The sequence below is a fragment of the Carassius gibelio genome, chromosome B21 (assembly GCF_023724105.1).
Source record: "Carassius gibelio isolate Cgi1373 ecotype wild population from Czech Republic chromosome B21, carGib1.2-hapl.c, whole genome shotgun sequence".
Taxonomy (NCBI): Eukaryota; Metazoa; Chordata; class Actinopteri; order Cypriniformes; family Cyprinidae; genus Carassius; species Carassius gibelio.
The window spans coordinates 25,242,693-25,256,512 of NC_068416.1; the positions used below are offsets into that span (position 1 = coordinate 25,242,693).

A 13,820-nucleotide genomic window follows, 5' to 3' on the forward strand; every position below is an offset into this window, starting at 1 on the left:
GCGCCTAGCGCGAGAACAGAACAGACTGGGCATGTGCCAAACAAAAACTCTAATTTATATCTGAAAATTAAGGCTAGTCAAACTAGTTCTTAAGACAAAGCCATAGCATGGTGACTATGTTAATGCAACTGGCCCCAGAATATTCTAAAACAGTGTAAATACGACAGTAACACTAATGGAGAGGAATAACGATAGAAACTGAGGACAAATATTCACTTACCATCATGATGTCCCTTTAGGCTGTCTTTCTTTCTTTCATTCTTTCTAAATCAGTTTGAATTCCTCTTCAGTTTTCTGGCGGATGAACTAGTGCGTTCTGCTCATCTTGACGTTGTTTCTGCAGTAAGCTGACACCGGGCAGGTAATGCTAACCTAACACGGCTCTGTCTCCATTGGCCAAAGATGTCCAGCTTCACCTACAGTAATACATTTACATTTAGCAGATGCTTATATCCAAAGCGACTTACAAATGAGGACAGTGGAAGCAATCAGAAACAACAAAAAGAGCAATGATATAGAAGTGCTATAACAAGTCCCAGTTAGCTTAACACAGTACAATTAAACATGGGCTTTTAAATAATATAATAAATAATACTGTACATAATATTAAATGATGTCAGGATATAAGAGCAGCTCACACACAGGTTTTGCTCATCTGCTTGTATTTCCCTCGGCCCATATTATTACTACTGCTATGTTCTGATCTAACAGAGCATTTTAAGGTAACCGAGTCGTAGACGTTTCAGATGTGCAAAATAAATGCCACCTTACAAACTATTTGGACTATATATTAGATTTGTTTGTATTTATTACCAGTGGATTTTCTGAAAAGTGTGCTTTCATGCTTACACTTTACAATAAGGTTTCATTATAAAAATGATTTACCTAAATCAGTTTACATGCATGAACTTCCAAAAACAATGCTTCAGCTGCATTTATTAATCTTTGTTAATGTTAATAAGTACATTCAGTAATACATTTCAAATCAATATTTGAAAATTTTTTAATATTTGCATTTACAAATACATTTTAAAATCAAAAGTCATATCCGCAAACAGACGTAACATTAGTTAAAGCAACCGTATGCAGTTTTGTCTATTTTTGCTTGCAGTAAGTGAGTTTACTTAAGTACTCAAAGTTCTAAAATAACTAAAACTAATAACTGAAAATTAATAATAATAATAACAACACAAAATAACTACAACTAAACTAAAATGAACATTCATTCAAATATTAGCAAAAACTATAGTAGTATATCATTTACTAAAATAAGACTGTTCCAGAGCACCATGTAAAAATAAAGACTAGGCCTGTCATTAAAAGCGTGTGATGTAATGTATGTGTTTTTGTGTGACAGTTTGTTCCTAGTGTGAACATTTGTCTTCTGTAAGAATGAAAGTCGTGTGATGATTCACATGCCAGAAGAAGAGCTATTTTCCCACATTGACATGTTGTGCATCATTCACTGTCAGCACTAACCTGCATACCTACATTTTACACCAACAATCCCCCTCCACCTCTCGCTGTCAGTCACACACACAAATAAACCTCAAGATGAGTGAAGCTCTGTCTCGTACATGATGTACTGCAGAGAACAAGAGAATAAAGACAATCAGTGGAGCACAGTTTGACAGCAGGAAAAGAGCAACATAATGACATCAGAGAAGTGAGTACATTCATAAACACGTTCACAACAGAAATGAAAAAGATTCTAATGACAAACATAAATATAATGCATTGGAAACCGTCTCAAACAGTCATTTTATGTTCTATGGATTCAAGTGAGAAAGTGTGACTCTGCAGGGCTCTCATTTTTTAAGGTTTGTCTGGTTTGGATGTATCAGGAGGATTGTAAACAGTAATTGTGACTGATATTAATCATTTCATAAAGGCACATTGCCATTACCAGAGGAAGCAGAACCATTTGCATGCCAAGTGTGTTCTTATGACTTGCCACTGATAGAAATATATATTTAATTTTTTAAAAATCATTACATTTAATTAGGTTATATTGAATTAAAAAAATATTATTTATACATTTAGCTGATATTTAAAAATAGTGCGCTTTCAAAATCCATGCAGTTTTTAAAAGTGTATTTGTCCCTGCACTTTGTTACACTGTGACCTTTTCTCAGAGTACAAAAATACTGGTTTGCACTTTCTAACATCATATTTCTTGACCACATGCAGGGGCGGCTCTACCGGGGTGGCATAGGGCAAATGCCACCCTGAAAGAAAGCCTTGCAACCCCTGCTGTCACCCCAGTTGGCATCAATTTGAACTGACTCAAATGATTCGCGAACCCGGTACGAATTCCCGAACTGACTCAAATGATTCGCAAACCCGGTACGAACTCTCGAATTGATTCAAATGATCCGCGAAGCCGCTCCGAACTCCCGAACTGATTCAAATGATTTGCGATCCCCAAACTGACTCAATTGATTCGCGAACCCACTCCGAACTCCCGAACTGACTCAAATGATTCGCGATCCCGCTACGAACTCTCGAATTGATTCAAATGATCCGCGAAGCCGCTCCGAACTCCCGAACTGATTCAAATGATTCCCGATCCCCAAACTGACTCAAATGATTCGCGATCCCGCTCCGAACTCCCGAACTGACTCAATCTGCCTAGGGCACCAACTCCCAGAGGGGGCACCATCCCAGTTGCTAAAAAAAAAGAAAACTTCCTCCATTCCTCCCCTTCCTCCATTCCTCCAATCCCGCTCGCGACCGCTTGCACCTCATTTTTGCGGCTGAATGTTCATAATTGATGGATGAATCCAATCCTGCAAAGAGAAAAGAAAACTAAAAGTAAAAAAAAAAAGACATAAAGTTGGCTTGACATTGGCCGAGGCTCAAATTTAGGGACAGTCCCTAAAGTTACATGCGATATTGGTATACACTTTCCTAACGTCAGTAGCATTTGAGGAGAATGACTTATAGTCATAAAAAAAACTGTAATTGTTCATGTGGGTGTCAGCTATAAAGCACAATTGGATTAAATGTTTTATATTTATTAAACTAATCTGTAAATCATATGTAAATTATGCTACTCTTTCACATGGGCTCAAACGCAAATTTAAAGCTCAATAGCATTCGAGGAGAAAGACTTGCAGTGATAAAACAATTGTAAATCATTAAAGGCGGGCGTACACGGTGCGATTTTTGTTGTCGTACCAGTTCGCATTCGATTTTTTTCAATCGTGTGGAAATCGCGTATTCTCGTATGGTCGCGGCTCGTATCATTTGCGATGAATTACGAGCCGAGCAGAGTGGCTTACGAGCACTTCCCGACCTCCCGATCACTTTTAAACATGTCTAAAAAGTTCGTGCGCTATCGGTTTAAATTCGTGCCATTTGTGCGGTTGAACGAGCCGATTTGTTGATTTATCTGAAGTTGACCAATCACGAACTAGGAAAACCTCAGAAGAAGAAAGACAAGGACGGCAGCTGAAGTCTGTCAGGAACAGCGAGCGCTGTATGATGTTTCTAGGAACGTATTCCAATGCCTTTTTAGTTCTCTCTGGCTCTCTCTCACACACGCATATGTAGTTTACAGGGACTCTCCATAGACGTAACGGTATTCTATACTGTATATTCCAATACACTCAATACCTCTATCCATCACGAAAAATGCATGTTTAAAATTTCTATTAAACACCGTAAAGTATTTTTTAAAGCCATTTGGTTTACGAGGGCACAGTAATTGTCCTCACAAACCATGTTTACATTTTAATACCCATTTAGTCATACAATGATCCTTCTGTGCGTGCAGCGGAGCTTCAAGTCGAACGCGTCTATCAACTTCGTGCGATTGCTTCTGGAATTCGCAGGTTGTAAAATCGTGTCGTATATCATCTCGTCCGTACGATTTTCAGATAAACTCACTCGTGCCGTGTGCGTGGACATACGATCTTCCGACCATCCGAATTCGCACCGTGTACGCCCGCCTTAAGGGAAAAATGAGGCCCGTTTATCTCTTTCAGGCACATTTCTGTGAATGTTTTTTTTAGGTTCCCTTACGAAAATTAACCATGGTTTTAACAATAACAACACAAATCATTGTTTTTGTAGCCATGGTAACTGCAAATTAACCATGGTTTTGTTACTTCAAATAATAATTTACAAAGACCACATGGTAGTTTCTTTTGCAGTTTTAACTTTTTTCTTACAATTTTGAATATATAGCTATCTGGCAATTCATACTTTTTTAGCGTAATTTTCACTTTTGTATTTCACAATTCAGAATTCGTTTTTTCTCAATTATGAGCTTATATCTCACAGTTGTGAGATATCTCAGTTTTTCAGTTTTGACTTTAACTTTCAATTTTATTAACTTTTATCTAAAAAAATAATAGAATAACAATTCTGAGTTTATGTCTCACAATTCTGTAACTTGTAGTTGTGAGACTACTCTGAGAGAAAAACTTAAATTATGAGATAAGAAGTTGCCTTTAGCTTCTTTGTTTGTTTGTTTACTGCAGTTTTACTCTGCTTTAAAATTACATCTTTCAAGTGTATGTACTTAATCAGAGTATTTGTTTTAGAAAACTTTCCAAAGCATAATATTGTACTTTTTACTGCACAATGTTTCAAAATAAATATTATTTAATGCTTAATTACATTACAAATCTAATACCTTCTTATTTTTTTCTCAAGTAAAAGTTTTACTAGTGAACAAGAAAGTGCTGCATTTTTAATGTTCTTAAGTATTAGCAGTAAAAAATCAACCTTTTTAGTTTACTTGAGTAAAGTAAAAATACTTCACTACTTTCCACCTCTGGGGAAACAAGCTTCTATATTCATAAAGATATGATATGTTAGATATGAAAGACTTAAAAGTCAGTAGACTGTAGTTAAATAAATGATGCTTAGTTGTACTCTTTTCTCTCATGAAGAGAGATTTATTGATCAGGATATTCCTCTCAGTGTCTCAACTCACTTCCAGGCAAAAGGTTTGTGGGATTTTATGGCTAGTTACAGCAGCCTTTCAGTTCTGTCAGCCTTTGTCTCTGATAATTATGAGTTTTAAAAGTCATCGGTTGAGTGTGATATCTGCCAGAAACCTGTGATGACTGGTTGTGAAACTGCTTTGGCTCGGGGTTGTCATGGTAACAGCACTGGTTGCCAGGGTGATGATTTCATTATTGGCATAGGGAAACAGTATGGTGAACTGGTGACCAGTTTTGCACTCAGGATTTCACGGTATTAAGTTATATGACAGTGCAGTCTCTTCTCAGGGTGACAGGAGTGTCTTAGTTGACGCAGCTTGATTGTGCTTTGATTGTCAGAGCAATTATTTCCTCCTGTCAGTTTCTGTGCACGCTGCAGACGTGTGGGATGTGGTGAAATGTTTGTTGACAACATGTGATGTATTTCATTGAGGCGACCCCTGACCCTTGACACACACAACCCCCATCCTCTCAGCTGTTGTCAAGCTGAAACACTGCACTTACCTAACACAGCACTGTAAACGGCACAGAAACCTTTCTGAAGAAAGAGCGAGAGCAGAACACAAGAAAAGAATGAGCAGTGAATGCAGACAGAGTCAAGGGCATTCGACTTACACCCACATGTGTGACTCACAACTGTGCCGGTGTATATCAGAAAAGATTGATCGGTAAAGGTCTACTCTCATTGAGAAATATAGTTTGGACCAGACATGGTTGTGTAAGACTGAAAAAAACATACTGGCCAAAATGTGTAAATGCAACAAAAATTAAGCCCAGAAGTTCATAAACATCTTTTACAAACCAATTGCAAATGCTTTATGGAAAGTGAAATTATGTAAATCACCAAATAATGAGAATACAATGAATAATGAAGTGACTATGTATTCTTTTATAAATTAAGCGCTATTTCGTGTGTTGTATGGAGGTCTTTCAGAGAGGTTACGAATAGCAATCTAGCTTTAAAGAGCATAAGATCCCACCCTCGCTGCAAATCATTCTCCGAAGCCATGCCTTCTCCAAAAGACATGAACATGTGCATGCAGAGTCAGACCAGAGGCTAACCAGCACACAGACAGATGGCAGAAGGTTGAATACAATGCTGTAAGAATACCTTGTGTCTCATCCACCAGTGAGAAAACATTACAGTACAAAGAGCATATTATTACAATAATAACGCCTTCCATTCTCACTCGCTCTGCAATAACATAATGTAAAACACTGATGACATATCATGTCTGCATGAACAGGGCGCAGAAAGATATGCAACTCGTTCCTCACCTTCCAAAGACAATGTAAATAAATATAAATACATTTAGAACACTTTACTTGGTGATTGGTATTTTGGATGTGAAGAGACAAAAAATGTTACTGAACCAAATCTCTTTCCCTGCCTTTGAGTGACCAAAAACCACACATTTGTAGCCTAAAAGTAAATTGTAAGCATATTAAGCACTCAAATGCAGGATTGACAATGGTATTCTGCTACTGTGTGAATGTAGCCTCACTGGCCAAATTCAACAGTCCTCAAGTCTCTCTGATACTCTGGTTCCTAGATTTGGTTTCAGTCCCTGGATCCCATGTAAGTCTGTGGAATCGTCTGCTTTTTCATATAAAACCAACTTCTGTCAACATACAACTTCTCAACAAACTGCACAATTTGATTCAGTTATGTGCTGAAGTTTACTCAGAGATTTGATTAGGGGTTTGTTCAAGTCCCTGTGAAAGCAATAGTAGACGCTTCAATCTTCTGCTACATCATCAGTGTTGTTATCTACTGTACAGCTTGTTCACAGCAGAACAGATGGGTGTTTTGTTGTTTGCCCACTATGTTTTATGTGTGATGAGCTTGCGTATGTCCTGCCTGGACATGATTTTTCAGAATTTTCTTTTTTTATGTGTGTGTATGTTCAGCAGACCCTTTAAAGATGAGGACCTCATGGTCATCAAAAATAGTACCAACCTGCACAGCACCAAGGGTCACTGCCAAAGCAAAAGCCACTCCACGAGGAATAAAGTCTTGTCCAAAGGAAAACCCTTTGACATGATATATGTAGGTCAGTATTTATATCAATCACTTTGTCAATCACCTTCAAACTTTTCTACACCTGTTTGAACATTTTACTAAGTTGGTTAGCTGCCACAAGCAACTATAAATCTAAATGGAATATATAGTATAGTACGAAGTCACAATAGAGATCTCAGTAGTATTTCTTTGCATACAGTATGCTGTATGTTTTTAATAAATTATGTGTAGTTGGAGGATGGAGTAAAGATGACCCATCCTGTCCAGTTGAGCAGTTCTGCCCCCAGTATAATGAGTGGAAAATGACTGCTCCCATGCTCCATCCCCGCAGTGACCCAGGGGTGTGTACTCTGGGCGGAGCCATCTATGCTGTGGGCGGGTCTGATGATGTCACCTGTCTAAGCAGCGTGGAGAGGTGACTATTTACGTCAACTTCTGTCATCATTCAAATAGTGTTATAGTGCATTTTCCTTAAAGGAGACATGCAGCACTGCCCTAGTATTTGGCCGATAGCTTAATCCTAGAATGCGTAATAATAGTTATTGTTTAAAACGTTGTCTATGATGCCTTAAAATGCTAAATGAATGTGTTTGTGTGTGTTAGGTACGATCCAGAGTGTAACACTTGGTCTGTGGACGTGCCCTCACTTTCTTCGCCACGGTCAAGGGTGTGTGTGTTAGAAATGGACGGATGTCTAATTACACTGGGAGGTTTTGACGGCATGACCTGCATTAACGCAGTAGAAAGGTCTAAACACACTTGTACATTACAGAAAATCGGATGGAAATGTGAAATGTGAAGCTCAAACAGATACACACTTGTTTTCTGTGGAGTAGGTATGACCCATTGAAGAACTCCTGGTCTAAGTTGACACCAATGCTGAGGAACAGGGCATCTGCATCAGCCGCTGTCCTGAACGATCAGATTTACGTTATGGGAGGAACAGATGGAGACATGACTCTGGATTCAGGTACACAAACACAGATTCCTGTGTAGATCTAAAATAAATAAATAAAAAACACTCAATACTTATTCTTCTGCACTAGTGGAGCGTTTTGACCCATTTGAGGGATGCTGGTCTCTCTGCCCAACCATGTCCACAGCTAGGGAAGCTTCAGGATGCACCGTGTTTCTTGGCTGTCTGTATGTTGCTGGAGGACGAGATGAACTTGGTCTGTCATTGAGCACCGTGGAGAAATACGACCCAGACACGGTCCGTTGGAGCCCCGTAAGGGCTATGAACAACAAGAGATTTCAGGTTTGAAGGAATAAGCAATAGTAGTCTTTCTGACATCGATAACTCACCCTCGTCATTTCAAACCTGTACAGAGAATATGATTCTGGAATGATTCCGAAGTGATGTAATTATGGTCTTTGTTGTAATAATTTTTGTGTGTAATATGCACAGGTCTCTTTAGTGCTGTTAAATGGCCTTCTGTTGGCTATTGGAGGATTTGATGGTGTAATTGACCTTAAAACCATGGAGGCGTATGACCATGAGACAAACTCTTGGAGGTTTGTATTTTTTTTAAGTGACTCATTCATGCAGAGCCTACAAAGTCTACCAATGTGCAATCTGCCAGTACTGACTGTGGGGGGAATCCACAGAATGGATTTAAATGTTTATTTCACCCCCAAAAATTTGTCATCATTTACTCAACCTCAAGTTGTTCCAAACCTGTATAAATGTATTTCTTTTGCTGTACAAAAAACATATTTTGAAGAATGTTGATGGTCCCCGTTGATATCCATAGTAACCCCCCATTCTCTGGAAGTCAATGGGGAGCATCAACTGTTTAGTTGCCAGCATTCTTCAAAATATTTAATTTTATGTTCCTCAGAAGAAAGAAACTCATAACGTTTTGGAACAACTTGAGAGTGAGTACTGATGACAGAATTAAAAATTTTAGGTTAACTTTCCCCGGGGCGGCTCTAGAAAAATATTGATAGAGTGGCGAGAAGGGGGCAGGAATTTTTGAGGGGTGACAACATATGGCAGACGTATATATATTGAATTTAGTCACAGTTATAACAGTTTGATGATAAATAGTAAAATAGTATGTGTGCACACTACAAAGGTGCACAGGCTGCCATTTACAAACTTAATCTCATGCAATCAATGTCTTGCATTTGAAACAGTTCATGTAAGGAATAAGTGACCATACCCCATAAGCACCACCACACTCACTAATGCAAACAGTATGCATCGACATGTAATCAACTGACTCAACTGATTTTCTACTGTTTAGTGTTAATCACCATATAACTCAACCAGTCAAGAGCTACATTTAGCCTTAGATGTTATATGAATATGGTCCCTGAAGCATAGGTTTTATTAGCTGACAATAATCATAAATAAATAAACATTATAGGCACCAATACATTTCTACTTTTAGAAATTTTTCTTTTGAAAAATATGGTGTTATTGTTTTGGCAAATTTAAATTAAAACTTCTATGAAAACCTGTGTGATATTCCTTTAAAAGAATGTTTTAGTATATATTTTTTTAAAGTATATTTTACTGTGCAATCTGTGTATACGATACGAATAAATGACGATAGTTTTATCAAATGAAATGGTGAAATCCTCTCATAGCTTGCTGACGTGCACATGTGTAGAATACATCATGCATCAATATAGTGAAGAGCTGAAAACACCACGCGTGCTTCAGTGTGTGTGTGTGTGTGTGTGTGTGTGTGTGTTTGTGTGTACCAGAGATGTGTATAACAACACCTTCAGGGTCGCTGCTGGCCAAATGTGTGCCCTAAGCAGGATTGTATTGTTGTGCCCCCCTTTCTCAAATATGATAATGAAAAAAACACCTACTATAGGGGTGAAAAAAGAACTTTAATCAAATAAAAAACTAAATGAATAAATTTTATTATTTACAAATCATAATTGTAGCTCTCGACATTTACCTATGGCTAACTTTATTATGACTCTAATTTATTTTATAGTCTCGAGGATTCAGAAATCATGCAAAAGGAAATTAAGCAGCTTTACTATGATAAAACCATGGTTTATTTTTGTAAGGGTTGTGATATGCACGTTTTTTTTGTTGAAGAAATTATAAAGGCTGTGTCATCTATAGCAAAAAAATGGCCAAAACTGAAAGATTAAGTGAATATGAATTAAATGTTTGGTCAGTAGCCTAAACTAGGATTTGATTGTCCTCTAAGTGTAACAGCAGCAATCACATGGCATTTGTAATAACATGTACATAAATTGTTTATTTTGTATTTGCGTACATTATGTATTTTAACAACGGTACTGAACACCTTTAATATTGCAGACACTAGTCCATATCGAGATATGATTAAATGCTCTACTTTTGACTTATACATTAAAAAATGGCTAAATTCCGTGACGTTCTGCTTTATACAGCAAGTTCCAGTTGCGATTCAATCCCTGTTGCTTTTCAAACACAAACGGGGTGAATTTATGAATGAAAGTGTGAAAGTTCTGACACAAAACGAAGTTGCTACATATCCTCACGCTTTTTAAAAGTGGTTAACTATGTTTGACAGGTGGAAAAATTTGAAATTTTTTTAAATTACATTTATATCTGAATATATGTCAGAGTTCGCGAATCATTTGAATCAGTTCGGGAGTTCGTAGCGGGATCGCGAATCATTTGAGTCAGTTATGTGGATCACGAATCATTTGAGTCAGTTTGGGAGTTCGGAGCGGGATCGCGAATCATTTGAGTCAGTTCGGGAGTTCGGAGCGGGTTCGCGAATCATTTGAGTCAGTTTGGGGATCGCGAATCATTTGAATCAGTTCGGGAGTTCGTAGCGGGATCGCGAATCATTTGAGTCAGTTCGGGAGTTCGTAGCGGGTTCGCGAATCATTTGAGTCAGTTTGGGAGTTCGGAGCGGCTTCGCGGATCATTTGAATCAATTCGAGAGTTCGGAGCGGGTTCGCGAATCATTTGAATCAGTTCTGGAGTTTGTAGTGGGTTCACAAATCATTTGAGTCAGTTCGGGAGTTCAAACCGGGTTCGCGAATCATTTGAATCAGTTAAGGAGTTCGGAGCGGGATCACGAATTCCGAAAGATTCGCGATTGTAAATTTTCAAATTGCCTAACCTTTAATTCGTTGTTGCCAACTGGGGTGGCAGCAGGGGTGGCAAGGCTTTCTTTTAGGGTGGCATTTGCGACCCTATGCCACCCCGGTAGATCCGCCCCTGACTTTCCCTTTAAATGTTATTAACACATTAAATGGAGGCATGCTCTTATTAACAGTTGAAAAGAAAAAAAAACTTAATTTCTCTTAATATCTGACATTTTCTTTTTCTTTATATTTTCTCATTTTGTAGACATTTTGGGAGTACGGAGTCCAAGCATCCTGGTGGACACGTGGCTTTGATTAAGGCTGTGTGAAATTAGGTGTATTGATTCAAGTATATTGATGATATATATGATAATAAATTAAGTGAAATTAAATTCTGTATTGTCTATTCCTTGACCCTCACAAAAATGTACTGCTGTTGTACTGTGTTATTTAGTTTTATATATTGTTTCATTCCAACAGTGGTAAATTAATATGGTAACCATTCGGTACCATGGTGTCAAAGTAATTCAATAAATATGATATTATGGTAAGCTACTGATTGGACTTTTTGTGTTCAGAAATTAATTTGACCTATTTTTATATATTATTATATTATATTATTTTCCAGCAGGGGGAATCAAATTGTAAAAAATTTTTAACCCTTATATACCAGTAAACATCATTCAGTGCTGTAGTCTGCCTTTTCTAAGAAATTAAGTCTACAACACTGTTGCTATGCCACTGTGAATAGATGTAGCCTTGGCAACTAAAAAGATGTGTTTTTACAGAGTAATAGTTATTATTCATGAATAAGATGCTGTTCAAGGCTGTCCAGCACACGGCGCTGTGCCTGACACTTTAAAATGCCACGACGATCTTACCTCTCAATGTTATTTGATGTAGAAGTTGAGAGACTCCGGTACGCGCCACAGGTTTTATTTTAAAGATCATAAAGTTCAAGTGAAGATTGATTGAATTTCAGATCCTCTGATTTTTCATAGGCTTTGTTTGCTCAACATGTTTCTTTGGTAATATAATTTTACCTCAAAATCTTTTACCTCAAAAAGTTTTTATCCGTCTTCTTGATGTGGACAGATTGACCGTTGACTGGATAACGGTTTTATTTTTTAAATCACAAAGCGCGCGATGCCTGATGCTCTGGCTCATGAGGAAGAAAAAGTGTCAATGACGTTTTCGTCCGCGCGCCGCTCGCCGGATGAAAAGATGTGCGGCGCGTGCTACACCAACCACACATTTGAATACGACGATGGGAGCACGCGCACCGCGCGCCCGAGGTAAAGTGCGCGCACAGATGTTTTCAGAACTAAGTTTGAAATGAGATAGATAGACAGATAAACCACCAATACAGAATCTTTGTCATTTTAGTTTTCTATAAATTGTTTTAACTACTTTTAAACTACATACCAAATTCCCTGTGAGAACGCGCGTTCTGTTGTAGATTTATTAAGGTGAATTTTGGCTTGTTAATGCAGTTATTACCCTCAAAACGTCACAGGCTTTGCTTCAGAAGACACTTAGCTTGCTTTTGTAAATGTCAAATAGTCTCTTTACCACTATGTCTCTGTGTGTTTTCTCTCAATGCTAGTCCAAGGTGTGGGGGCAGAGGGGTGGTTTTAAATGTGCAGGACCTCGAGATGACCACTGGAGCATCTGTTGTTCCATCCCTTCAAACCTACTTCTGGTTCGGAGACCTGTTGCTAGGAGACCAGACATTTCATGATGATAGGTACATGCATAGTGATGTTTACCAGCTCTGGGTAGTAATTGATTCATCTGGATTAAGTACTTGTAATATTTACATTATAAAATATAATCATAATTAGATTACAGTTACTTTTTATACACTACATGATTACATAGTATTCACACAATGGAAGTAATTTATTAATGATTTATTGATCCATCCTAATTCTTATGTTTCTACCTAAAATTTTCCTTTCTAAAAAAAACTCTACCACTTAAAGACATTTTTAAAGTCTTCCAGGTTTATGGAACTGAACACACCAGCCACTAGTTCATTTGGGAAACCTTGGTGTAACATAATGTCATGATGTTGATAACAAATGGAATATGGATTTTCTTACAAGTTAGGTAAAAATAAATCTATAAGTAATCAAAAAGTATCAGAATGCATTACCTAATGTGTAGATTAATCTACCCAGCACTGTTTATTGCCCAGTTTTACCATTACTTCACCTGCAACATCATACCTGTCTTATTGAAAGCCAGCAGTCAGAATTACATCCAAAAGACCAGTAGATACAATGAAATAATGTTTGTTTAGCTTTAACCTGGTAGAGAATAAAATGAGTGAAATAATATGATAATGTCAGGTTCGTCATGGTAGGTTAGTATTTACTGACATCACAAAAAAAAAACAATTAGAAGATGCATGCAGATGTGCATTTCACCTAGACAGACACTGCATCCAAAATTGAATACTTCCTTAATATGTATAGTATGCGAAAAACATGAGTAGTATGTCCTAATTTATCATATTTGAAAAAGAGTATGCAAAAAGTTTTCTGAAGTGTGCATTCAGTGGGCACTCACTATCCCACAAGACCACGGGAGAGGATTTGTGAATGGCATTGAAGTGAAGCAACTAAGTCACATGAACATATCATCATGGCAGATGTGGAATGTCTGAAGTTGATTCATATTACTCATATTCATACTATATAGCAAATACTTTTTTAATGGTAATGAAGTACATTCAAATTCAAATGTAGCATCTGATCAGACATCTGTTCAATTTCGGACGCACT

General features: G+C 37.6%; 1 protein-coding gene across 1 annotated transcript; it reads left to right on the forward strand.

Moving 5' to 3' along the window:
* Positions 1-4,936: 4,936 nt before the first annotated feature.
* Positions 4,937-11,391, forward strand: si:ch73-29c22.1 (kelch-like protein diablo). Its single transcript, XM_052588737.1, has 7 exons — positions 4,937-7,009; positions 7,210-7,393; positions 7,582-7,725; positions 7,815-7,948; positions 8,025-8,236; positions 8,387-8,493; positions 11,297-11,391. Exons 1-7 carry the CDS (start codon positions 6,757-6,759, stop codon positions 11,358-11,360), a joined length of 1,098 nt encoding a protein of 365 aa, XP_052444697.1. The 5' UTR covers positions 4,937-6,756; the 3' UTR covers positions 11,361-11,391.
* The last annotated feature ends 2,429 nt before the right edge of the window (positions 11,392-13,820 follow it).

What these genes read in the sequence shown, in the direction of transcription:
- si:ch73-29c22.1 (XM_052588737.1), top strand. Translation starts at nt 6,757, where the DNA reads ATGGGTGTTTTGTTGTTTGCCCACTATGTTTTATGTGTGATGAGCTTG. An exon ending in TGCATTAACGCAGTAGAAAG is followed by an intron (nt 7,726 to 7,814) that starts GTCTAAACACAC and finishes TCTGTGGAGTAG; the next exon opens with GTATGACCCATTGAAGAACT. An exon ending in TGAACAACAAGAGATTTCAG is followed by an intron (nt 8,237 to 8,386) that starts GTTTGAAGGAAT and finishes TAATATGCACAG; the next exon opens with GTCTCTTTAGTGCTGTTAAA.